The sequence below is a fragment of the Cervus canadensis genome, chromosome 14 (genome assembly GCF_019320065.1).
Source record: "Cervus canadensis isolate Bull #8, Minnesota chromosome 14, ASM1932006v1, whole genome shotgun sequence".
In the NCBI taxonomy this organism is placed as follows: domain Eukaryota; kingdom Metazoa; phylum Chordata; class Mammalia; order Artiodactyla; family Cervidae; genus Cervus; species Cervus canadensis.
The window spans coordinates 61,680,345-61,706,334 of NC_057399.1; the positions used below are offsets into that span (position 1 = coordinate 61,680,345).

Sequence of the window (25,990 nt, forward strand, 5' to 3'; positions counted from 1 at the left end):
CCTTTTCTCCACACCCTCTCCAGCATTTATTGCTTGTAGACTTTTGGATAGCAGCCATCCTGACTGGCGTGTAATGGTACCTCATTGTGGTTTTGATTTGCATTTCTCTGATAATGAGTGATGTTGAGCATCTTTTCATGTGTTTGTTAGCCATCTGTATGTCTTCTTTGGAGAAATGTCTTTCTTTGGCCCATTTTTTGATTGGGTCATTTATTTTTGGACTTCCCTTGTGGCTCAGATGGTAAAGATCCACCTGCAGTGGGGGAGATCTGGGTTTGATCCCTTGGGTTAAGAAGATCCCCTGGAGAAGAGAAAGGCTACTCACGCCACTATTCTTGCCTGAGAATTCCACGGACAGAGGAGCTTGGAGGTTTATAGTCCGTAGGGTCACAAAGAGTCAGGCACGACTGAGTGCCTTTCACCTTCACTTTTAAATATAGTTGTTATTATAAGGCACAGAGTTTTTTCCACCATTTTATGTCAGTAATTGGAGAATTTTTTCATATTAATACACAGAGGGCTTCCTCTTTTTTGCTACTTTAAGGCTACATAGTGTTCCAATATATGGATATACCATAGTATATAGTTGTATTTGTGACTATAAATATATAGTATTTATATATTTATGTAGTTTCCATTTACATAGTAAATAGTTGCTATATATTTACATAGTATGTAGTTGCTATTACAGATGATGCTACAGTGGATAACCTTTAGTGAGCTTAATTTGCATGTGTATAAATATAGTCGCCTCCCCTTCCCACCCAATTCAAGCTTTCATCTAATCTCTGCACTGTTATTGGTAAGCTTATTCCTGGCTATATTATCTTGTGATTATTTTATAAATGATAACTGTTCCTCTGTGAGATCGTGAAACTAAAAGTTTTATATGAAATGGTTTATATGAAAGCTTACACTTTCTTTATGTTGGTTTTGTTACCACTCTCTTATTGGTATCCTACTACTGTTCATTTAGACTTTCAGTTGAATCTTTTGTATGTTTCATATGCACAATCATATGAAAATAATGATGGCTTTCTGTCTTTCCAGTTTTTTTCATACACATTTATTTCTCTCCAGTAGCATCACTTAGTACATTTTATACAGTTAAATATTGGAAATAGGCTTCTCTCTCTTGTTCTTAACTTCAGTGAAATGTTTCTAATGTTAAACATCATTAGGCATAACTATAATTTCTAGCTCAAGCAGTGTCTACACATTTTACTGGCTAAAAAGTCTGGAATGTATTATATCAAATGACATTTTGGCATCATGTAATTGTTTTCCCTTGTCTATCAGCATAATAAATTAATAGGTTACCTAATATTGAATTATCCTGCATATCTTAGTAAACTCTGCTTGGTCTTCTGTTTGCTAATTTTAATGTACTTCTGTTTGCTAATACTTCATTTTGTGATTTTTTTTGCCATTAATTTTTAAAATTAATTTTTATTGGAGTATAATTTTTATTGGAGTTGATTTACAATGTTGTACTAGTTTCAGCTGTACAGCAGAGTGAATCAAATACACATATACCCACTCTTTTTTAGATTCTGTGCCCATGTAGGCCATTACAGAGTACTGAGTAGAGTTCCCTGTGCTATAAGCAAGTTCTTATTTATCTGTTTTGTATATAGTAGTGTGTGTATCTCAACCCCAATCTTCCAGTTTATCCCCCTCCCTTACCCCCTGGTCATCATGAGTTTGTTTTCTACAGTTGTGTCTTTATTTCTGTTTTATAAATAAGTTCATTTGTACCTTTTTTTTTTTTTTTGAATTCCGCATAGAAGCAGTATCATATATTTGTCTTTCTCAGTCTGACTTACTTCACTCAGTATGACAATTTCAGGATTTTTGTATTAGTACTCAGGAGAGTCCTCTTATAGTTCCTTATTGTCTGGGAAATCACTGTCATATTTTGGTGTTCTTGTTACTTTCCTCCTTAAAATAATAATTGGAAGTTCATTCCTTTGCTCTGCTCATAACAAGGGATGTCAGATGTTTTCTGTAAAGGGCCAAATAGTGAACTTTTTTGGGCCTGTCGACCATATGCTCTGTGATGTGGCTATTCGGTGCTGTCTTTCATCTGCAAAAGCAACCATAGGTAACACATAAACAGGTGAGTGCGGCTGCTCCAGTGCAACTTTATCTGTGAAAACAGGAGGTGGGCTGGACTTGGACATGGATACAGAGAAGCATGTGCAAGAATGTTTATTTCAGGAGAGTCACAGGAAATCATTTGAAATAGTCTGATCAGTAATAAGCAAGTGGCTAAAAACACTGTTCTAAGTATCCTGCTGAGCTATTTCAGGTCCTAAAAGATAATGCTGTTAAAGTGCTGTACTCAATATGCCAGCAAATTTGGAAAGCTCAGCAGTGGCCGCAAGACTAGAAAAGGACAGTTTTCATTCCAATCTCAAAGAAAGGCAATGCCAAAGAGTGTTCAAACTACTGTACAATTAAACTAATTTCACAAGCTAGCAAGGTAATGTTCAAAATCCTTCAAGCTAGGCTTCAACAGTACATGAACCAAGAACTTCCAGATGAACAAATTGGATTTAGAAAAGGCAGAGGAATCAGAGATCAAATTGCTAACATCTGTTGGATCATAGAAAAAGCAAGGGAATTAAAAAAATATCTACTTCTGCTTCACTGACAATGCTAAAGCCTTTGACAGTTTATCACAGCAAATGGTGGAAAATTCTTAAAGAGATGGGAATACCAAATCACCTTACCTGTCTCTTGAGAAAACTGTATGCAGAACAAGAAGCAACAGTTAGAGCCAGACATGGAACAATGGACTGGTTCAAAGTTGGAAGGAGTACATCAAGGCTGTATATTGCCCCCCTGCTTATTTAACTTATATGCAGAGTGTGAAGTTGCTCAGTCGTGTCTGACTGTTTGCAACCCCATGGACTGTAGCCTACCAGGCTCCTTCCTCCATGGAATTTTCCAGGCAAGAGTACTGGAGTGGGTTGCCATTTCCTTTTTCAGGGTATCTTCCCAATCCAGGGATCAAACCTGGGTCTCCCACATTGCAGGCAGACACTACCATCTGAGCCACCTGGGAAGGCCTATATGCAGAGTACATCATGCCAAATGCCAGGCTGGATGAATCACAAGCTGGAATCAAGATTGCTGGGAGAAACAGCAAACTCTGATATGCATATGAGGTCACTCTAACGGCAGAAAGTGAAGAGGAACTGAAGAGCCTCTTGATGAAAGTGAAAGAGGAGAGGGAAAAAGCTGGCTTAAAACTCAGCATTCAAAAAGCTAAGATCATGGCATCCATCATGGCAAAGATGGGGAAAAAAATGGAAGCAGTGACAGATTTTATTTTCTTGGGCTTCAGAATCACTGTAGATGGTGACTGCAGCCATGAAATTAAAAGACATTTGCGCCATGGAAGAAAAGCTTTGACAAACCTAAATATTTTAAATCTGCATATTAAAAAGCAGAGATATCACTTTGCTGACAAAGGTCCATCTAGACAAAGCTGTGGTTTTCCAGTAGTCATGTGCTGATGTGAGAGTTGGACCATAAAGAAGGATGAGTGCCGAAGAATTGATGCTTTTGAACTGTGGTGCTGGAGAAAACTCTTGAGAGTCCCATGGACTGCAAGGAGATCAAATCAGTCCATCCTAAAGGAACTCAACCCTGAATATTCATTGGAAGGACTGATGCTGAAACTCCAATACTTTGGCCACCTGATGCAAAGAACTAACTCATTGGAAAAGACCCTGATGCTAAGAAAGATTGAGGGCAGGAGGAGAAGGGGGTGACAGAGGATGAGATGTTTGGATGGCATCACCAACTCAATGGACCTGAGTTTGAGCAAACTCTGGAAGATGCTGAAGGACAGGCAAGCCTGGTGTGCTGCAGTCCGTGGGGTTACAAAGAGTCGAATACGACTTAGCAAAGTCAAAACAAAGTATACTGTTTAATGGGTAGTATGCAGCACTGAAATTAAATGGAACTCCTTGTATAAATACAGAAATATGTCCAGAGTATTTGATAATCTGATGATATTGAATAAAAAGTATTTCCATATATTAGAACAATACTGTGATAATCCTATAAAATGTTCTTAAGTGCATATATAGATTTATATAAATTTAGGGGAAAAGTATAGTAAGATGTATATAAAACTGATAATAGTAAAAGCAACTGGGATTTTGATTGTTTAGGGAAATCCTAAAGGGAAAAAACTTTTTCATTGAGACAAATATATAAATATATTTATTTATATGATTTTATCATTTTAATAATTTTGAAGTGTACAATGTTATACTCTATGTTTCCAATACATTTTTCTCGACCCCAGTGGAACCTTTGTACCTATAAGCACCCACTTTTCATGTTCACCTCCCCAGCTCCTGCCACCACTGATCTGCCTTCATGGATTTGCCTATTCTGGACATTTCCTGTAGAATCACAGTATGTGGCTTTTTGTATCTGCCTTCCCTTACTTAGCATACTGCTTTCAGGACTTGTCTGTGTTGTAGGATGTGTCAGTTCTTCATTCTTTTTCATGAATAATATTCCTTATATGACTATACCCTATATTTTTATACATTGTGCAGTTGATAGCATTCAGCAGATGATGGTGGTCATTTCCAGGGTAGTTTCTGCCTTTTGCCTGTTTTGAATAGTGCTTCTGTAAACATTGTGTACAAGCCTTTGTACATCTGTATTCAGTTCTTTTGAGTCTATATCCAGAGTGGAATTGCTGTAGCAGATGGTATTTTATGTTTCCCTTTTTGAGGACTCAAGGATTACATGTTAAATGAAAAAATATATTACTTGTATGATTAAAAATAAATAACTTTTTAAAATAAAAATAAGAGTTACTCAAAATTTAAAACTGAAAAGGTTAAAAATTATTTAAATTTGAGATGAACTAAATGAGTTTACATTTATGGGGCTTCCCAGGTGGTGCTAGTAGTGAAGAACCCGCCTGTCAATGCAGAAGACATGAAAGATGTGGGTTTGATTCCTGGAGGAGTAAATAGCAACCCATTCCAGTATTCTTGCCTGGAAAATCCGGTGAATAAAGGAGTCTTGCAGGCTACAGTCCATGGGGTTCCAAAGAGTTGGACGCAACTGAAGTGACTCAGCAGCAGAAAAAGTACTAGCAAAATTAAAATTGCCTTATAATCAAAAAAAGAAAAGCCATCTCCAAGAAAAAGAAGTGCATAATGCTAAATGGTTGTCTGAGGAGGCCTTACAAATAGCTGAGAAAAGAAGAGAAGCAAAAGGAAAAGGAGAACAGGAAAGATATACCCATTTGAATGCAGAGTTCCAAAGAATGGCAAGGAGCAATAAGGAAGCCTTTCTAAATGATCAGTGCAAAGAAATAGAGGAAAACAATAGAATGGGAAAGACTAGAGATCTGTTCCAAGAAAATTAGAGATACAAAGGGAACATTTCCTGCAAAGATGGGCTCAATAAAGGACAGAAATGGTATGGACCTAACAGAAGCAGAAGATGTTAAGAAGAGGTGGCAAGAATACATAGAGGAACTATACAAAAAAGATCTTAATGACCCAGATAACCACATGGTGTTATCACTCACCTAGAGCCAGACATTCTGGAATGCAAAGTCAAGTGGGCCTTAGGAAACATACGAACAAAGCTAGTGAAGGTGACGGAATACCAGCTGAGCTATTTCAAAACTTAAAAGATGGTGCTGTTAAAAGTGCTGCACTCAGTATGCCAGCACATCTGGAAAGCTCAGCAGTGGCCACAGGATGGAGGAGGTCAGTTTTCACTCCAATCCCAAAGAAAGGTAATGCTAAAGAATGTTCAAACTACCACAGAATTGTACTCATTTTACACGCTAGCAAAGTAATGCTGAAAATTCTCCAAGCAAGGCTTCAGTAGTACGTGAACCAAGAACTTCAATTGGATTGAGAAAAGGCAGAGAAACCAGAGGTCAAATTGTCAACATCTGTTGGATCACAGAAAAAGCAAGAGAATTCCAGAAGAGCATCTACTTCTGCCGTACTGACTACGCCAAAGCCTTTGACTCTGTGGATCACAACAACAAACTATGGAAAATTCTTAAAGAGATGGGAATACCAGACCACCTGACCTGCCTCCTGAGAAATCTATATGCAGGTCAAGAAGCAACAGTTAGAACTGAACATGGAACAATGGACTGGTTGAAAATTGGGAAAGAAGTATGTAGGCTGTATATTGTCACCCTGCTTATTTAACTTATATGCGGAGTACATCATGCAAAATGCCGGGTTGGGTGAAGCACAAGCTGGAATCAAGTTTGCCAAGAGAAATATCAATAACCTCAGATATGCAGGTGAAACCACCCTTATGGCAGAAAGTGAAGAGGAACTAAAGAGCCTCTTGATGAAAGTGAAAGAGGAGAGTGAAAAGGCTAGCTTAAAACTCAGCATTCAGAAAACTAAGATCTTGGCATCTGGTGCCACCACTTCATGGCAGATAGATGGGGAAACAGGGGAAACAGTGAGGGACTTGGCTCCAAAGTCACTGCAGTTAGTGACTGCAGCCATGAAATTAAAAGACTTGCTCCTTGGAAGAAAAGGTATGACCAACCTAGACAGCATGTTAAAAAGCAGAGACATTGCTTTGCCAACAAAGCTCTGCTTAGTCAAAACTATGATTTTTCCAGTAGTCATGTATGGATGTGAAAGTTGGACCATAAAGAAAGCTGAGTGCTGTAGAATTGATGCTTTTGAACTATGGTGTTGGAGAAGACTCTTGAGAGTCCCTTGGATTGCAAGGAGATCAAATTAGTCAATCCTAAAAGATATCAGTCCTGAATATTAATTGGAAGGACTGATGCTGAAGCTGAAACTTCAATACTTTGGCCACCTGATATGAAGAACTAACTCATTGGAAAAGACCCTGATGCTGGAAAAGTTTGAGGGCAGGAGTAGAAGGGGGCAACCGAGGATGAGATGTTTGGATGTCATCACCAACTCAATGGACATGAGTTTGAGCAAACACTGGGAGATGCTGAAGGGCAGGCAAGCCTGGTGTGCTGCAGTCCATGGGGTTACAAAGAGTCGAACATGACTTAGCAACTGAACTGAACTATAACCGAAAGCCCAGAAATAAATTATTGGTACCTTTTGGAATATGCTCTTCTCGTCTTTATAATTTTGTTAGCAAATAGTACATGAATGTAGTTCCCAACATTTATTGAGAGAAAAATTGTGAGTTCTTTACATAAATCAGTTCACTCCCTTTAAGAGTTAAAAATTTTTATACAAACTATTCTTTTTATTTTACTGTGCTGAACAGCATTGTTTCAAATCTAACAGCATTTTATATCATTTGGTCTGAAAGTTACTTTACTTACTTAATAATATATCTTGACCCTTGATGCATATCTGGTTATACAGATCTGTACTTTGTTTTTTAAATAATTGCAAAGTATTTCATGGTATTAGTATAATCGTGTTCTGTTTTCTGCTATTAGGAGGCATTTTGATTCGTTAAAATGGCAGTTCTTAAACATTACAACATTTTGCTATAATGGGATACATTTTGCTCTAAAGGGATACAGTTTGGTCAGCCATATCCCTCAAAGTTCCTAATACACAGGGCTAGGGCAAGGCCTGAGAATTTGCATTTCAGACAGGTTCCTAGGTGTTACTGGCACTTAGGGGCTTCACTTTGGGAACCATTGTGATGAGAATGTGGAGGCTGGTGTCGTGAATGAGCATGACTGGTGGAGGTTTGAACAACTGAAGGGTAGGATGTGCTTGTGAGGGCCACTGTAAGTGAGAATAACATTTGGAAGTGGGATCACAGGACGCTAGTGACCTGTGCTCTACTTGTCTGTGTTTGAGAGTACTTGTATTGCAGGTAAATTTTGCTTTTGTAACTGGTGTATCTGTTTATGGCAGGTTGGAAGATAGGATCACCATTCAGCAAAATGAACTTTCTGAAGATAAAGCCCCGAGCAGTGTGGATCACGTTAGTGAGGTTCATGTAGGTGAGCATCACAGCATTGGCCTGATTACTTTCTCGAAGGTTGTTAGCACTAACCTGTTCCATTTGGACTGTATGTTAATAGAGAGCATTGCTTATCATTCACCTTAATCACTTAAAAAATGTTATAGACGTAGTGCATTGGACTCTGTATTTATTTTTTATTACATTTTTGGAGTATAGTTGATTTATAATACTATATTAGCTTCAGGTGCATAGGCTAGTGATTCATTTTTTTTAATTTGCAGGTTAGATTCCATTATAGGTTATTACAAGATGCCGGGAATTGTTCCCGTGTGACAGTAGGTCCTTGTTGGTTATTTATTTTGTGCAGAATACAAAATAAATAATAATTGTTAATGATTTATAAAATATATCACTATATTAACATCTACATAATTATTACAGTAGTTATATGATTATTATAATTAATAATAATTAATCCCATACTCCTAATTTGTCCCTCCCCATCCCTCTCCCTTTTGGTTTATACATGTTTGTTTTCCATGTCTGTGAGTCTGTTTCTATTTCGTATATAGATTCATTGGTATTATTTTTTGGATTCCACATATAATGATATCATACAGTATTAATCTTTCTCTATCTGACTTATTTCACAAAGCATTATATTCTCTGAATCCATCTATGTAGCTGCAAATGGCAGGATTTTATTCTTTTTTATGGTTGCTGTACTCTCCATTTGTAAGCCTGTATTGTTTGTCAGTGTGGGCAATAAAACCTTTTTGATCAGTTTTCTTGCTGAATGTTCAAAACAAAAAGAATTGTTTGCCAAAGCTAAGCCACTATCTGAGGACATTAAATAAGTGGTCTTCTTATTTCTAATAGCATTAATTAAAATATAAGAAGTACAGTTTTTTAATATCTTACCTATAGGAACGAAGTTAAACTGGATCTATTAAGTATGAGTGTTTAAACAGTATTTTCTCACATGTCCTTGGATTTGTGTCTACATTTTCTAACTTCCGATATAATGGAAGTATTTAACAAATTAAATCTCCTTTCTGATAATAAAACATACCCTGGGGTTGAAGATTATTTGTAAGGTAGTGAAATCACATATATATTTTGACTTTGTTTTTCTGATAGACATGGAGTTTCTTACCTGTAATTCATGTTAAATACTGAACTTTTTCATTATCACTTAGAAAGCTGAGTACTGTATAGACTGTTCATGTAATCTTTCCTTTATTCCACAGAACCTGGAGTGGATGATTTTCCACCCTCTAAGCATGATATAGATAAATCTATGCAACTGGAACCATTTTTCCACAAAGTGGTTTATTCTGAGCATCTGAAAGCAGGTTCTCAGGTTCAGTCAGTTCTCTGTTCACCAGAAGAATCCTTTCCACTTCGATCTCACTCTGATTCACCACCAAGAAATAAAAAACAGAATTCCTTGCTGATTGGACTTTCAACTGGTCTATTTGATGCAAACAACCCAAAGGCAAGTATGCTCCTCAAATGGAAAACTATCCATTTGATAGCATTTCACATCTATTATTTTTCTTTAATAAACTATAATATTGACTGTATTTTTCTTTTTATCTATTTATTTTTTTACTTTTTGACCATGCCATGTTGCATGTGGGATCTTAGTCCCCTGATCAGGGATAGAATCTGTGCCCCCCTTCAGTGGCGTCAGGGAGCCTTAACCTCTGGACCGCCAGGAAATTCCCCAAAGTTCTTTTTTTTCAATGTTAAGTCATTCTGTGTTTGTGTCCTTTTTTCTATTAAAGGAAATCCTTCTTAATCTTTGGAGCCTAACCTCCCTCAGCCTCTTTTTTCTTCTCTGGCCTGTGTCGTGTACTTCTTTCTCTGAGATGGGCCATTCCATCCACACACATGCTCTGATGGTTCCCACAGTGAACGGTAAACTTCCGTGAGCTCACAGCCCCCTCATCTCACATCCCACAGCTCTTTGATGTGTCTTTGCTTTTTTCCCTCCGCTCATTTCCCAGTACATCATAGTGTGTCTGTGAGCCACTCCATTGAAGCTGCTGCTGCCAAGATCATCACTTACCAGCAGATCTCCTATGTCCTTTCCTTTCAACAGTTGAAATACACTCTTTTGTAATTATTCTATTTGTTGCCTTCTGGCATATCTTGTGTCACTCTCCAGTTTCCTTTGCTGCAGTGACTGCTACTAACAGATCTCCTTACGAGGGTGTAGATTCTTCTGTCATTGTCAAAAATTAAGTCCAGTGTTGGTGTTCATGCTTTCTTTGTCTTTACTGATTTTTTTTTTTTTTTGTCTTTAATACTTTCACATTAACTCTTAGTTGCTGAGAATAGACTATTGAAATTTTTAACTACACTTGTATAATTATGTGTTTCTTCTTTCAGTTCTGTCAGCTTTTGCTCTATGTATTTTGAAGCTCTGTTATTGAGTGAGTAAGAATTTAGTTTTGTTCTGTTTTCTGGATGAATTGATACATTTATTGTTAGGAAGTGTCTCTGTGGGAAAGTGTGATTCAGGCCTTCTGTATCCTTCCTTGTTTATCAATTACTGGGAAAGCACTGTTGAAATTTCCAGTCAGTTGAATATAAATTAATAATACCTTCTTAATAAATTGACCCCTTTATCATTATAAAATGACTCAGTCTATCCCTAGACCTACCCCCTTGTTCTGAAATGTACTTTGCCTCCTGGTTTTAATATATAGTCATTCTAGCTTCCTAATGCTTAGTGTTTACAAGGAATAGATTTTTACATCCTTTATTTTTTAATTTATATTTTTGTGTAAGGTTATTTATTTACTTATTGTGTGATCTGGGCTTTGTTGCCATACACAGGCTTTCTCTAGTTTCAGTGAGTGGGGACACTCTTCCTTGCAGTTCATAGACTTCTCATTACAGTGGCCTCTCTTGTTGCACAGCATGGGCTCCTGGCAAGCAGGCTTCAGTAATTGCGGCACACAGGCTTAGTTGTTCCGCATCATGTGGAATCCACCCAGACCAGGAATCAAACCTGTGTTCTTGCATTGGCAGGTGAATTCCTAATCCCTGGACCACCATGGAAGTCCCTACATCCTTTCCATCAGACTTATTTCATATAGATTGCTTGTAGTTGTCATGTAATTGAGTCTTGCTTATTAACCATATGATAGTCATTTAATCAAAGTGATTGGGTCATTTATATTTAATGTAATTTTTGACATTATTAATATGATTGAATTAAACTTATCATTTTGCTATTTGTTTTCTATTTGTCTCATTTCTTTTTGGTTCCTTTTTTGCTTTTATTCTCTCTTTTTGATTGAGTTTTTTAGTGTTTTATCGCTACTATCATTTTACTATTTTCTATTTGTCTCGTTTCTTTTTGGTTCCTTTTTTGCTTTTATTCTCCCTTTTTGATTGAGTTTTTTAGTGTTTTATCTCTACTGTTTGCTTTTGGTAGACTTCTCAGTTTTCAGTATACATCTTTAGATTATCACAGTCTCTATTCAAATAATATTATGCCACTTCATTTATAGCATCAGAACCTTACAACAGTACATTTCCATTTCCACTCTCTTGCCTGTCCTTTGTGGAATTGTCATGTTTTTTATTTCTGTATGTATGATAAATTCCACAGTACATTTCTATATTTTTGCTTTAAGCATTCAATTATCTTTTAGAGAAAGTTAATATTATGACAGGAAGTCTTTTATATTTACATATTAACCATTCTTCATCACTTAGTGTAGAATTTGAAGAAATGCAGGTTCAATACATGGGTCAGGAGAATCCCCTGGAGGAGGAAATGGCAACCCACTCCAGTACTCTTGCCTGGGAAATCCCATGAACAGAGGAGTCTGGAGGGCTACAGTCCATGGGGTTTCAACAAGTCAGACACAACTGAGCAACTGAGCACATACATGTTATTTTTCTATCACTTTAAAAAGTTCTTTTAACACCTCTTAGGTAGCCCTGTTGGTAATGAATTTTTTTCAACTTTTGTTTATTTAAAAACATTTTAGTTTCACTTTTACTTTGAAGGAGCATTTCCACTAGATCTAGACTTTAAATTGTCTTCTGGACTGCATTGTTTCTGACAGGAAACACCATGTATAAAGTGGCAGCTTTCATAAGACAATTGTAACAGAGTATCCATAGAATTGAAAGTGTAACACATAAATGATTATTGAAGGTAAATTTGTAATGGGTCAAGGTAAAGTAGTTGAAAGATGAGATCTCACAATCTGAGGTACATAAGGATCACACTAGCTTGCCCAATGGTAAACCTGCTTGTCCTTCCCACTCGACCTTCCTTATCTAATGGAATAGTGAATAAGCAGTTGAGAGAGACCAGATGTGTTCCACTGATACTTTCTCGAATGGGGAATAGAGTGGAAGACTGATCTCTATAAAAACTTGAGAATTTCTTGCCTTGGTACAGCAAATACACAGTCGGGGGAAGTATTAATGTACAGTTCACAAAGAGCACAAGTGCCCTAAATGTCTTCTTTTGATTTGCTAAACTATCAGTTCTTAGATAATGTCCATAATTTTTGCCTTTGTTAAGTGTTCATGATGTTTTAATGTTTTAATTCCATTTTTAGCCTTGTTTATGGGTTGAAGTGAGCAAATATTTGTAGAAGCTATTTTGAGGGTTTAGTGTTATAGTGAATTGCAGTAGGTAGATGTTAAACAAATGTGCTCATCATGAACAATTTTGTAGTATAATTGGAGAATAATACATAATTTTATATGAAAAATACTACAGATGAAAAACTGAGTTGATAGAATTAAGTAGCATTTCATGTGAAGTTCTAATTAGTGCAACTAGTACTTAATTCATTCACTTTTTACATGGTTGTCTTCATTGTCAAGAAAAAATAGAACCAAGGACGAGAAATCTAAAAGAACTGCATTTTTTAAAATGTTTTGAGGTTTTCTAAAACTTTGTTTTCCATAAAGATGAGATTTTCTCACAATCTGAGGGGATTTATAATGGTACCAAATGTTTGCTGCAAAATTATGCTACAAAAAATTGTGGAAAAATTAGTCTTAACTAGAAATGAAGTAAGATTTCAGGCAATATGTTCTGGATTAGTAGCTATTTTCAGGAGGATTTCTTTCTGTGAATGTCAGAACTATAGATTATTATTGAAACAGTATGAAAAAGATCTAATAGACTCAGAATTATAGAACTGAAAGTGTTCTCATATAAAATTCTTCTGTATGAAGGTGAATATCCTATCTGAAACATTAATAGTCTGTCAGAAAAGACTGTGAATAATAGGATTTTAAATACAGGACCTGTAGGAACTATTGGATTGATGAGTGTAAACCTGTTCCGAGAGGTACATACCACTTGAAATTTCTTTCCAATTCTGTTATTTTGTGTTGGGCTATGAAGTTTATTTAATGAAGTTTATTCTAATGAAGGAAACTAGAATTGAGGTGATTTTACCAGGGCTAAAATTTATTTCAGCTTAAAAAATACTGTATCCCTTTGTGTGGTCCCCTTGTATTTATATATATAATGCACATATGCTGTTTGTTTTTATTGATCAGCGTGTATCTGGGTAAACTGTTACTGGCTGCATGTTTTGCAGCCTCTGGGTTTCTGATATACGTGGCTCAAACCATTAGAAGAAGAAAGAACTCAAGTGTAAATTCTGCTGACAGTACCATTGTTAAATACTTTAACCAGGCAGTGTACCTGTACCATCTTGTACCATATAATCATTTTTTTCCTCTTGCATTCTGTAATATGTAAATTATCTTCAAATAATAGAAATCTATCCTTTTTTATTCTCAAAAGCAGTTTGTACCGGTAGATTTGGCCAAGTGCATACCTTTTCTTACTCAGTTAACACTCTGTGTTCTGCACAGTCTCCCATCTGGTGTTTAGATCTTATCTGGGCCTTACCAGGCATGTTTCAGGCCTTACAGATTCCCATAGGGTTGACCCAGCCCCGAGTCTGACTTGTCTAGGTGTGTGTATCATAGCCCTGTCTCCTCCTCACTCTGATTTCTGAGCGTGCTGGACAGGGCTGTTCCTGTCATTCTGGCCGTGCTCAGCACACACTCACACTTTAAGTGCCTCCCCTGTGCTGTTCTTCCTCATCTCAGCGCGCTCAGTTCTCTCCACCCCGCTGCTCCTGGCGCTCTTCAGCGTGAACATCGGGTGCCTGTCTTCCCAGCCGTCTCTTCTGGTGGGAAGGGTACCACTCGCAGTCCATTGCTCAGGGAGGCAATAGTGGGAACTTCTTTGCTCTAATTGAAGGCCTCTGATTTAATCAGTGTTGACCAGTAAGGTAAAGTAATAGAAAGGGCAACCAGTTTGTGTGGGATGGTGCTTAGCCAGTTTGGACGAAAGCACACAGAGCACGTCGGACAGTGTACTTTTCAGAAAGTGAAAGGAAGAATCAGCAGACATGCCATGGCAGAGGGATGGAGAGCTGTGAGTGAGAAAGTCCTGCCCCAGCTCCAGCTCCACCCCACATGCGCTCCCAGATAAAGACCCTCTGTGACTTGTGAAGGCCACTTCTCAGAGAAACCCAAGCGGAACTTAGGCTTAGTTTGATCTTTGATAAAATACTGAGCTAAAGTTTAAGAGAAGTAGATTCTCAGCTTAGATTGAGAAGCTTTTAGCTCTAAACAGGTGGTTGATGCATATATATATATATATATATATATATATAAATAACAAGAGTATTACTAGCTCCAGTTTTCTAATTTTTTCCTCTCATTTTAATTTTCTCACTGTCTCACTCCTAATAAGAAATCTGTTCCTTTTTTTCAGATGTTGCGGACATGTTCACTTCCAGACCTCTCCAAACTGTTCAGAACACTGATGGATGTCCCCACTGTGGGAGATGGACGTCAGGACAATCTTGAAATGGAAGATGAGCATGTTAAGGAAGGACCGTCGGACTCTGAGGACATGTGAGCACAATTACCTTTAGATACCGACTCTAACAGGATTTCTGAGTGTACACATGTTCTGGAGAGGGGTGACTCCCCCACACTTCTCAAGCAAGATCTATAGCTGACCTTTAACTACTCCTTTAACTTTTTACAACGTATTTAAAGTACAGTGAAGTAAACTTTACTATGTGTGTCTGCCTCTAAATACTATAACTTAACTTCACTTGAGGAATGTAAGGACATGGTCACCATTGTGTTCTCCTTTTTCTTTTTAATTTTAATTTGTTAATTTTAATTAATTATTCATTGATTTTAATGTCATTTATTTTTGCCTTTGCTGGGTCTTAGTTGCTGCACGTGGGCTTTCTCTGGTCGTAGCGAGCAGGGGCTACTCTTCCCTGAGGTGTGAGGACGTCTCACTTCAGGGCCCTCTCTTATTGAGATGGCCTCTCGGGGCGCATGGCCTTAGTTGCTCCACTGCATGTGGGATCTTCCTGGACCAGGGACTGAACCCGTGTCACCTGCATTGGCAGTGGATTCTTAGCCACTGGACTACTGGGAAGTTCTCTGTGTTATTGGCCCCTGAGCACCCATCACAATGCTTGACATGGCTGGTGCTTCACTGAGTCAGCAAGGTGAGACTGTTTGTAGTGTGAGGCCACATGGTGCAGGGACTACAGTGGGAAACTGGAGAGAGCTCACTGTTCTTCCCCAGGGAGATGCCAGAAAGCTCTGTCCACACATCTCCACTGGGTGTGACTCCAAACCACAGCAGGGGGAAGTTAGCAGGTGGAATAGGGGCATGTGTGTGTGTGTGTGTGTGTTCATGTGCACACACATACTCACATGTGAGTTCTACATGTAACTTAATTGCTTTCACAAAATTCCCTCCTTATTGATTGCTGATGAATCTTACTTAAGCCCGGAGGAAAATTTAACCAACACTTCTAAAAGCAGCAAGAACCGGCAGCACTTAGACAGTAATACCCTTCACCTCCCCTGATGTCAATCAGCCTGCTCAGCCATCTGACACATGTTGCTGACCTTTTGGGGAAATAAAACCAGAGAGGTCGACAAGTGTATTCAAGTCACCAGGAAAGTAGGTTGCCAAATGTTATTGTTTTTATGATTTATTTTTTGATCTTTTGAAATTTCAGTCCAATTCAGTTCAGTTGCTCAGTCATGTCTGACTCTTTATGACCCCATGGAATTTAAGTTTCTCCTTTTTACGTCTGCCTTTCCATAGAAAGAATGTGTGTTTTGATCTGATTGAAAGCTTGGTACCAGATTCACAATTTTTCTCCCCATAATTCTTGAGCCAAGACCACTGTATCTGATGCATTTTGTTTTCTGTTTTTGTTTTTCTTAAGGCTTGCCTGTTAGTTTTTAAATTTCTAACCAGACTTTATCTTTTCAAGGTTGACTTTTGAATTCCTTGGTGGTCTAGTGGTTAGGACTCCACGTTTTTACTGCCAGGGGCCCAGGTTCAGTCCCTGGTTGGAAACTAAGATCCCACAAGCCATGCAACATAGCAAGCAAAAAATAAAAGTTGACTTTTTTTTACATAAAGTTCTGTAGATTTTAGCTGATAGCCTCAAAATTTGGAGGAAAAGTCACCTTTTTATCTTTGCTTCTGCTTGGCTATGGTTGCTCATTAAGCACTTTATGTTGTATTTTTATTAAGCCAGTTGGAGAACAGGGCAACATTTCAGCACCACTGTGGTTGACAAAATCCTGGGTAACAGTATTTTTCCAAAAAATTTTTGTAAGTAATCAATTTCTATCTGAGTAGCTATAGCTTATTTGTGGATATTTTTTTAATTACTGGTTGATAACAATTTTATTTTCAAATTAAAGTTAGAAGCTTTTAATATTATTTTGAAAATTTGGAAACTAAGTTTTTTCCAAGAAAGTTACTCTTGGAAATAGGGAAATTTCACTTGACATTTTTATTTGGGAAACATATTTCTTGATCCAAACTTTATATGGTCACTTATCCAGAAAATCTACTAAAAAGAAAATTCAAGACCAGATTTTAAAGTCCCGGAGACAATTTTTTCAGTGCTCGTATCATAAAAGATCTTAATCTTCTTATTAAAAGCAAAAAGTTGGCTTAAAATTAAACATTCGAAAAACTAAGATCATGGCATCCGGTTCCATCACTTCATGGCAAATAGATGGAGAAACAATGGAAACAGTGACAAACTTTATTTTCCTGGGCTCCAAAATCACTGCAGATGGTGACTGCAGCCATGAAATGAAAAGATACTTGCTCCTTGGAAGAAAAGCTATGACCAACCTAGACAGCATATTAAACAGTAGAGACGTTACTTTGCAAACAAAAGTCCGTCTAGTCACAGCTATGGTTTTTCCAGTAGTCATATATGGGTGTGAGAGTTGGACCAGAAAGAGAGCTGAGTGCTGAAGAATTGATGCTGTTGAACTGTGGTGGTGGAGAAAAGTCTTGAGAGTCCCCTGTACTGCAGTGGTACCTAGCAGGTGTGCATGGTATGTTAGTATGATAATGAAATGCTAAGCTAAATGCTCTGAGAAGCATGATCCAAAAGATTAGACACTCGCTCTCTTCCTCATTCTGATTAGATCATGATGTTTGCTTTTCTGTAGCTGCTGCAATGTCAAAGTGTAAGCGTTTGTACACATAAGTACAAAATAAAGATATTTCTGCATTAAAAATTATTTTTCTGTTAATGAAAGTTTTGTATAAGGTCTCATAATAATATTATTTTAGTTCTTCAGTAAATACTTGTTTATTTCATTAGAGTCTAAACTTTAAGAAAGGCCTTTATCGGTCTTGTGTTCTGCTCAATATTGCTTTTCTGCAAGTTGAAATCCTCAATGTGGGTCCCTCATCTTTCAGAGGACTTCCGTGCATCTAGCACTCGAATTAACTCTTAGTCTACAGGTTTTTCCACTTGCTTGCCTCAGGTAGAGAGAGCAGCTCCTCAGGAATGGAGTTGCTGAGTGCTTCTGGGGTCTTGTAGAAGTGAGCAGAAGGCCTAGCACTAAGTCTCATATTTGTCATTTATTGACTGTGTGGCTTTGACAAGTCAGTTGAGCACTTTGATTCATAGTTCTTATGTTTCTAAAGTGAGTTTTGTGTGGATAAAATTTAAATAATAGGATAAACTGCTTTAGAAATTAAGGTATTATATGAATGTAAGATATTACTTGTGTAAATCAGTTCATTTCCACTTTTGTAATTGAATGAAAGTAGAAGAGGGCATGACCCCCTCACCCCCACCCCAGTGAGGTTGGTGCATAGCTGTCATACATCCACACCAAAATTTTGCTGAACCTTTAAAACTATATGAAAATAGAATATTTAGTCTGGCCCTTAAATGTTGAAACATTTTTTTAAAACTTAAGGAGTTAATAATGTTGATAGTTACATGTTCTCTTTGACGAATCAGGACAGCTTTATATAAGCCATCTTTTGGCTTATGTATTCCAGAACATGTATTGTATACTTTATTTATCAGTTATGTGAATACTTATTTCCTTTGTTAAATACTACTAATAGGTGTTTTTCAGATCACAATGAGTACTTTTAAGTGGAAAGGAGTGTGTGCATATTGAGTTGAAGTAAAATTTCAAAATAAATAAAAGTTTTAGTGATATTTTAACTTTTAAATTTCAGTGTGTTTGAAGAGGCTGACGCAGACTTACAGGAGCTCCAGGCCTCCATGGAGCAGCTGCTGCGGGAGCAGCCAGGGGAGGACTACAGCGAAGAGGAGGAGTCGGGCGTGAAGACCAGTGATGACGCCGAGCAGGCCGCCAATGGCACAGATGTGGGCGAGGAGGATGACAACCCCAGCAGCGAGAGCGCCCTCAACGAGGAGTGGCACTCGGGTGCGTGGCGGCCCTGATGTCGAACAGTGTCTCTCTCTGACCTCTGATACGAGCCACTTCCAGCCTTGAATAAGGCTGACTCTGCTCTGCATCCCTGACTTCTGCTCACTCTCTTTCTCACAGTGTGCATGCATCGTTGCTCCATTTCTTCTCCACTAAAATATGGCTCAGTGGTAAAGAACCTACCTGCCAGTGGAGGAGACGTGGGTTCCAGCCCTGGGTCAGGAAGGTCCCCTGGAGAAGGAAATGGTAACCCACTCCAGTATTCTTGCCTGGGAAACCCCATGGACAGAGGAGCCTGGTGGGCTGTTATAGTCCATGGGGTCACAAAGAACTGGACATGACTTAGTGAGTAAACAGTAACAACAACAAAGTATGGAAATGCTTTTTTGAAGCATTTTTATTCTGTTATCCTTCACTTCTTGACTTATTTTCCTGGTTATAAAGATGGTAACTTAGTTTTCTTAGCTGTTTGTGTTTTACAAAGGGCTTCCACATATAGTGCTCAACCAGCAGGATTAAACTAAAAGCAAATTTTAAAACCTTGATACTTTGTTTTTGATTTGAAGACAGTTCCTTATTCATATCATTGACCCTAAGATGCACAGAAAAATTGTGTATTTAAATAATGATTTATTTGGAAAGAGGAGATAATGTGAAAAGGAATAATATTGTATTAATTTTTCTTTCATTAGAATTTTTCAAATTACTTTGGTTGAGCATGTACATGAAATAAAACTAATAAAGCATTTATAATCCTTTGTAGATGCCTTCCAAGTTTTATGATACATATCTTACGTCATCTGCATGTTCTTTCATGTTTTGCCCCATATTTAATACCAAGTTTTTAAAAATAGTATTTAGGATTGGTTGCCTTAGTATAGAATATATGGGTATGCTTTTTCCTTTTTTTAGAAACTCAAGTAGCTGACATCTCTTAGAATGTTCTTATTCTTAACCTGATTTACTGCTTATGTCTGTGAAAGAAAACATTTCTAAAGTATCATTGTTATTAAGACATTTATACATACATATGTTGGTTAACTATATACATGACAAGTATTATAGTGACAGAAACTTACTATTGAAAGTACAAGTAGTCTATCCCAATGACAGTATTCCCTTATAATGGGAGTTGAATAAGTTATGGCAAGAATTATTTTATTCAGTCTTTTAAATCATGAAATGTCTTCTTTTTATTTATGTTTTTTAGATAACAGTGATGGGGAGATAACTAGTGAATGTGAATACGATAGTGTCTTTAATCATTTAGAGGAACTGAGGCTTCACCTGGAACAGGAAATAGGCTTCGAAAAGTTCTTTGAGGTTTATGAAAAAATAAAGGCAAGTAAAATATCAGCTAAAACATTTAATTTAATTTTGAAATATTCTGTGTTTGAATTAGTAGTGAAATGGCAGTGATTTTTATTGATCAGTAGACTTACTGAAAATAATAAAGTCTCCAATTAGAGAAGGTTAACGTTCAAATATTTGTATTTGGAAATTTGGTATAGGCTGTTCATGAAGACGAAGATGAAAATATTGAGATTTGTTCAACAATAGTTCAGAATATTTTGGGAAATGAACATCAGCATCTTTATGCCAAGATTCTTCATTTAGTCATGGCAGATGGAGCCTATCAAGAAGGTAAGATTTCCTCACATCCTTATGTTTTAAATAAGTGTGCAAAAAATGAAATGACAAATGTAAATTGATTAGATTATATCACATGCATTTTGTGAAATCTGTATTGGAATTATATTAACATCTAATACTTTTAAGCAATTAACTGGAAAGGATACAGTTACTTGGATTCTGGGATAAACTTTTATTGGCCTGTTTTTTAAGTCAATAATATAATTTGCAAGTAACATTTGAATTGAGATTTTTAAAAAGCCTCCTTTTTGGACAGCTGTAGAAATTAGAATACTTTCTTATCAAGGAGGTGGAATTACATTTTTAGACACATATGTAAAATTTCTCCTAAATAGTACGAAATGTAATGTCTTTTGTTGAGAGTAAGTTCAGTTCATTTATCATGATTTGAGTATAAACCATTTTTATATTTCAAAAATATTTACTTGTAGAATCACTCAGAATGTATTGACTTTATTAAAAGTTATTAAAGAATATTTTTTCTCATTCACTTGGTTATGGTAGAGCACTAAGCATTGAATCTAGAGACCAGAGTTATAGTCCTGATTCTATGACAAGCTGGTCATGTAACAGGAGGTGATTTATTTTGTCTCAAATTTGTTTCATTTGCTATCAGATGGAGCATGATGTCCCATCTCATGCACTGTGGTGGGTTTTCAGAGTGTTTATGGAGGCTCCTGGGTGCCTGGCACTTCATTTTTGTGGCCAGTGAAGGGCATGGTCTGCTTATATGTTGTGTACCATTTCCTTAGGAAAAAGACATAGGAAAGAAGGTGTAAAGCCATACATAAAATGCTCATTCTGAAATGTTTTCAGTGCAGTAGGGACTAGAGACGGGAGGTTGGATTGGGAGAAATGAAAAGAGACGTAGAGGATGTGACTTGTGGGGAAAAGAACAAAGCAGCAATTACTGTGTTAGGATAGACTGACCATACTAGGAGCTTCCTGTGGAAAATTAGTCTTTGTGATGAGACACTGTGACATGTTTAAGACACATGGATGAAACCAGTGAAGGGTTTAGAAGTGAAAGGACAGTGTAGTGGAAGAAGCACTTTGGTGAGAAGTCTGGCCATGGTGTCGTGTGTTGCCAGCTGTGGTGAGATGGGCGGGAGCACTTGATGGAAGCGGTAGAGGTATTTGGTCATGAGGAGGTGAAAACCTGGACTGCATGTTCGGAGAGGTGCTCAGATGACATATTTCAGAGGCAGGATTTCATTAAAATATGTGATACTTGGACTCCTGAAAAATTAAGTTTGCTAAAATAAAAATTCAAGAGTGTTTTATTTTGGGAGAGACTTTATCATTATGTAGACTTATTTACATTGACTGTAATAAGCTCAGCAAAAAATCTTCCTTGAATTGCTTTAATGGAGGTAAAAGTCTTGTTAAAATTCTAATAGTTATTGTTAAACCGAAACTAGAAAATCTTTCAGGTACAGTAAGTACTCTTACAGCTTTAAAACCCACTGCATTTTCATTACTTTGCTTCATAAGCCCACAGAGTAACTGCCAGGGAGACATTCAGGCCATTAGCAGCAAGGAACCAATTCAATGTAAATCAGCTTCCTTTATAACAGTTCGTGCTACCTGTGTGCCTCATTATGTAGTAGTTAAGAATTATCACAGGCACAAACAGAATCATGTTTCATACTTACGGTGGTTGCTATGAAACCTGTCAATAGAAATTTAAGGGATCTCTTCTTTATTAAGGAAATGGCAACCCACTCCAGTACTCTTGCCTAGAAAATTCTATGGATGGAGGAGCCTGGTGGGCTACAGTCCATGGGGTCGCAAAGAGTCGGACACGACTGAGCAACTTCACTTCACTTCACTTCTTTATTAAAAAAAGAAGTCAATGGACAATAATACCACTTAGGGGAAAAAAATACAAGAACATACTTATCCAAATAAATGTTTACTGTCTTCGAAGCAGAGATACAGACTTATTCTAATGAAAATACTCCATTACACAAAATATCTTGAAACTTCTTTTTCATAAATTCCCTGACATCTTATATACCATATTCTTTTGATTGTCTTTCTTGATACACATCCATTCTGAGAGCTTTCACTTTTTTTGAGAAAAGCTTAAAGTTACTTGAAATCAAGTTTAGTAAATGAAGTAGGTAATCAAGATAAATAATATGTGATCTTTTTGTTTTAAGTATCTTACCATGCCGTAATGAGCCTAACTTTTATAGTGAGTTTATAAACTGATTCTGAATATTTTGAACGTGAAAGTGAAAGTAGCTCAGTCATGTCCAACTCTTTGCGACCCCATGTACTGTACAGTGGGTAGCCTTTCCCTTCTCCAGGGAATCTTCCTAACCCAGGGATCAAACCCAGGTTTCCTGCATTGTGGGCAGATTCTTTACCAGCTGAGCCACAAGGGAAGCCTGTTTTGGACTAGAATTCATTTCTAAAAATATTTGTTAAAATTAATATTATTACTTTAAAGGTATGATTTGTAGACAGAAGTTGAGGATTTAAAATGTTGATGCTTAATTTGGCAGTAGAAATTTTCATAAGATTTATTTATATTTCATCTTGTTCAGCCAAAAAAGGTTTGACTACATTATATATATAGTACACTGTATGTATATACATATATATACATATATACACATACATACATTGAGAAGAAGATGAAATTAAGTTGAAAACAAGTGTTTGGAAAAGTCAACATATTAGGCAAATGAGTGCAAGCAATATAATATTAAGCCAAGTTGAAGTAGGAACACAAGCTCATAGTCAAAGAATCTCTACAGTTTGGGAAAATAATTCACCAGTTTGGTGCTAATCTTGGTAGCAAAGCAGGAAACCTAATTAATTAGTAATTACTTGAGACAAAATGTGTCAGTTACTCAGATGACAGTGTTTCCTGGAATTGAAACAAGGAAAAATGTCCAGTGATTCTTGAAAAGAGCAAACTATGATAGTGTTCCTCCAACTGAAGTAACATGTGAATTCCTCTAAAAAGGAAAATACTTTTTCAGACTCCAGGAATCTAAGTCCATAGACGTCAGTGAAAAACTCATCTTAGTCTTTGAAAATGTCTGTCCATTGTGAATTACTGTTAGGGAACATGTGGTTTTTTTCTATATATAAATAATTATTTTTATCAAAATGAAATGTAAACATTATCTGACACTTGTATATTCTTGACTTATTTGAGATCTTGAACTCCGTTTTATGAAACAGTCCTATAATAGACTGAAAGCATTCTCAGTGACTTTTACAATATTTGGATCTCATGGGGCCCTTTCCATAATATGGCATGTGGAAGTTAATGGCATGAGGCCAGAAAATGATTGCATTTGAGTGAATCTGTGGAGAGTATCAAACTAGTTTTGTTCATATTCAGACTGTTCATCCTTCAGGTTAAATTAAGCAGTCTGTTTTATTTATTCCTAAGTGTTTTTTAGGCTCATGAAAAATTGGAGATAACCGCAATGTCTTTAAACATGAATGGTTAATTTAAATACACTATATCCAAAAAATACTACACAGCCATTGAAACTGTAATGGAATTTACCCATGATTTATTCTTTTTCAAAGCTTCATTGTAAAATTTTTATGATACGAAAACGTTGAAACAGCTTTACAGTTAACCACACATATGTCCACCACCTAGATTCTGCCATTAGCATTTTATAATCTTCCTTTATCACTTATTTATCCATCTTTCCATCCGTTATGTGTTTTAAAAGCAAAAAGTCGTGTCTCACAACTGCATTGTTGTAATTTTTTAAAGCATATTTGTGTATGCATAGTAAAGCAATCTGGAAAGTTTTATATAAAATTATTAGCCTTGGTTGTCTTTGGCTTATAGGTGATTTTTGCTTCCCACTTAATTATTGTATTATTTGCATGTTTTATAAGGAGTGTGAGATATTTTAATAAAAACTCCATACATTAAGGCTCTTTTTCTTTAGCGTGACCAAAAAATGACTTTTTTACCAAGTAAATACATAGAGCTTGATTTTCAGTGAGTGAGTTAAATTTTTTTCCTTTTTCTACAGATAATGATGAATAATCCTCAGAACTTTCATTAACCATCAACTGAATGAAAGCATTTAACTTTTGGTTCATCAGAATAACAAGCTTCAGTGAGAAATGTAGCAGTTTTTACAAATGAAATATTAGATTTCAGATGGGCATGCTGACTGCATGAAAATGATGGAGAAACATGCCATTTTTCAATTAAGATTCTAGTTTTATATCTATTTTGTTTGTTGAGTTACAGTTACTTCTTACAGAATATGTATTTTATTAAGTCATCCAACCAAAGTTTTAAGACACAGTGATCCTGACTTGACTCAGTGGCTTTGAAGAAGATGAATCATGTAGCAGGGTAACTTTGACTTTCAGCAGATGTCTTTGAGTTGGAAGAATTACTTCTGTTTTGAAAGACCTACCAACAGTTTTTCATTTATGCATTTAAGCATGACTCTTTTTTTCTCTCTACTTGTCGTGTCCAGCAATTCTGGGTTAAATAACCTTTTCAAGGGCTATACTTAAATCTTTATTTTTCAAAGATGGAACTTTCAGCCTTAGAACATATTTTCTCAATCCTTTTTCAACCAGTGTGTTTCCTGAACTAGCTCAACCAAAACAGGATACCGAAAGAGTCTTAGAAATCATTGAAAGATTTGATTATGAAAGAGTAGCTAACATGTATTTCCTGATAATTAAGAAGTTGGTTCATTAGTTCCATTTTTACTTGAGGACCAGAACCAGGAAGTTTACCTTTAAACTTAGTCTGTGGACTTGAGCATTGACCTAGCATATAGCATAAAGTTTCCCTTTTTGTTTTCAACTTTTTCTCATGCATGTGCTTTTTAATTGAAATTCAAAAGGAGAAAGGAATCATTTTTATTTTGACACTGTGACAGTTTTGGTAACTAGTATTCCAAAGTGGGGAAATGTTCACCTCTTTTAATTACATTATGAGGAGATTTAGTTAGATCATTAAGACAGTGGTCACACAGCTTCAGTGGCAGTATGCCAGGTACTACATCATTAGAGATGTCTGAAGTTCAGATGCTTTTTGTAATAAAAGCAGAATATTGGAAACCCTGAGAACAAAACAGTCTGATTGACATAATATATAATTTGAACCATAAAATCTTATCTTGCAGCGCTATCAGTACTCTGCTGAATTTATTATGTATATTATTTCTAACATCCAAAACTAAATAATTGATTTTTATATGTTTGTTTATTTTATGATGTTATTATTAAATTTTTATTATTGACCTGAGGTACACTATTGGTTGTCTTTTATTTATTAGCACTATATTCAATAGGGTACTTTTACAAAGAACTTATAATACTCTTGATCATTGTACCTGAAGATTTCCTTTTTTTTTTTTCAATAGAAGAATATCTGAATTCTGTACTTTTAATTCTCTACAATCATGAATGATGGGAATGATTTGTGTGTGAGTAGTTTTAAATTCTTAACCTAACCTCAAAAAGCAAGTGGTAGTATAACACAGTAGAAAGAGTTGTTTAGTCAAGTTTCAAAAGATGTGATCTATAGGAATAATGAATAGGATATGTGGTATCTTCAGTCAGTTGGTAGTGAGTGGGTATAGGCTGTTAG

General features: G+C 36.5%; 1 protein-coding gene across 4 annotated transcripts in view; it reads left to right on the forward strand.

The window, feature by feature from the left end:
* Positions 1–25,645, forward strand: part of NEK1 (NIMA related kinase 1) — a 123,031-nt gene extending 97,386 nt beyond the window's left edge. For all 4 annotated transcript variants that reach the window (XM_043486699.1, XM_043486703.1, XM_043486701.1 and 1 more), the window contains 7 exons: positions 7,893–7,981; positions 9,195–9,442; positions 14,732–14,874; positions 18,515–18,726; positions 19,940–20,070; positions 20,241–20,373; positions 24,405–25,645. In XM_043486699.1, coding sequence (XP_043342634.1) covers positions 7,893–7,981; positions 9,195–9,442; positions 14,732–14,874; positions 18,515–18,726; positions 19,940–20,070; positions 20,241–20,373; positions 24,405–24,418 — 970 coding nt within the window. In that variant the 3' untranslated portion in view covers positions 24,419–25,645. The remainder of the gene's footprint in view (positions 1–7,892; positions 7,982–9,194; positions 9,443–14,731; positions 14,875–18,514; positions 18,727–19,939; positions 20,071–20,240; positions 20,374–24,404) is intronic.
* Positions 25,646–25,990: the final 345 nt, after the last annotated feature.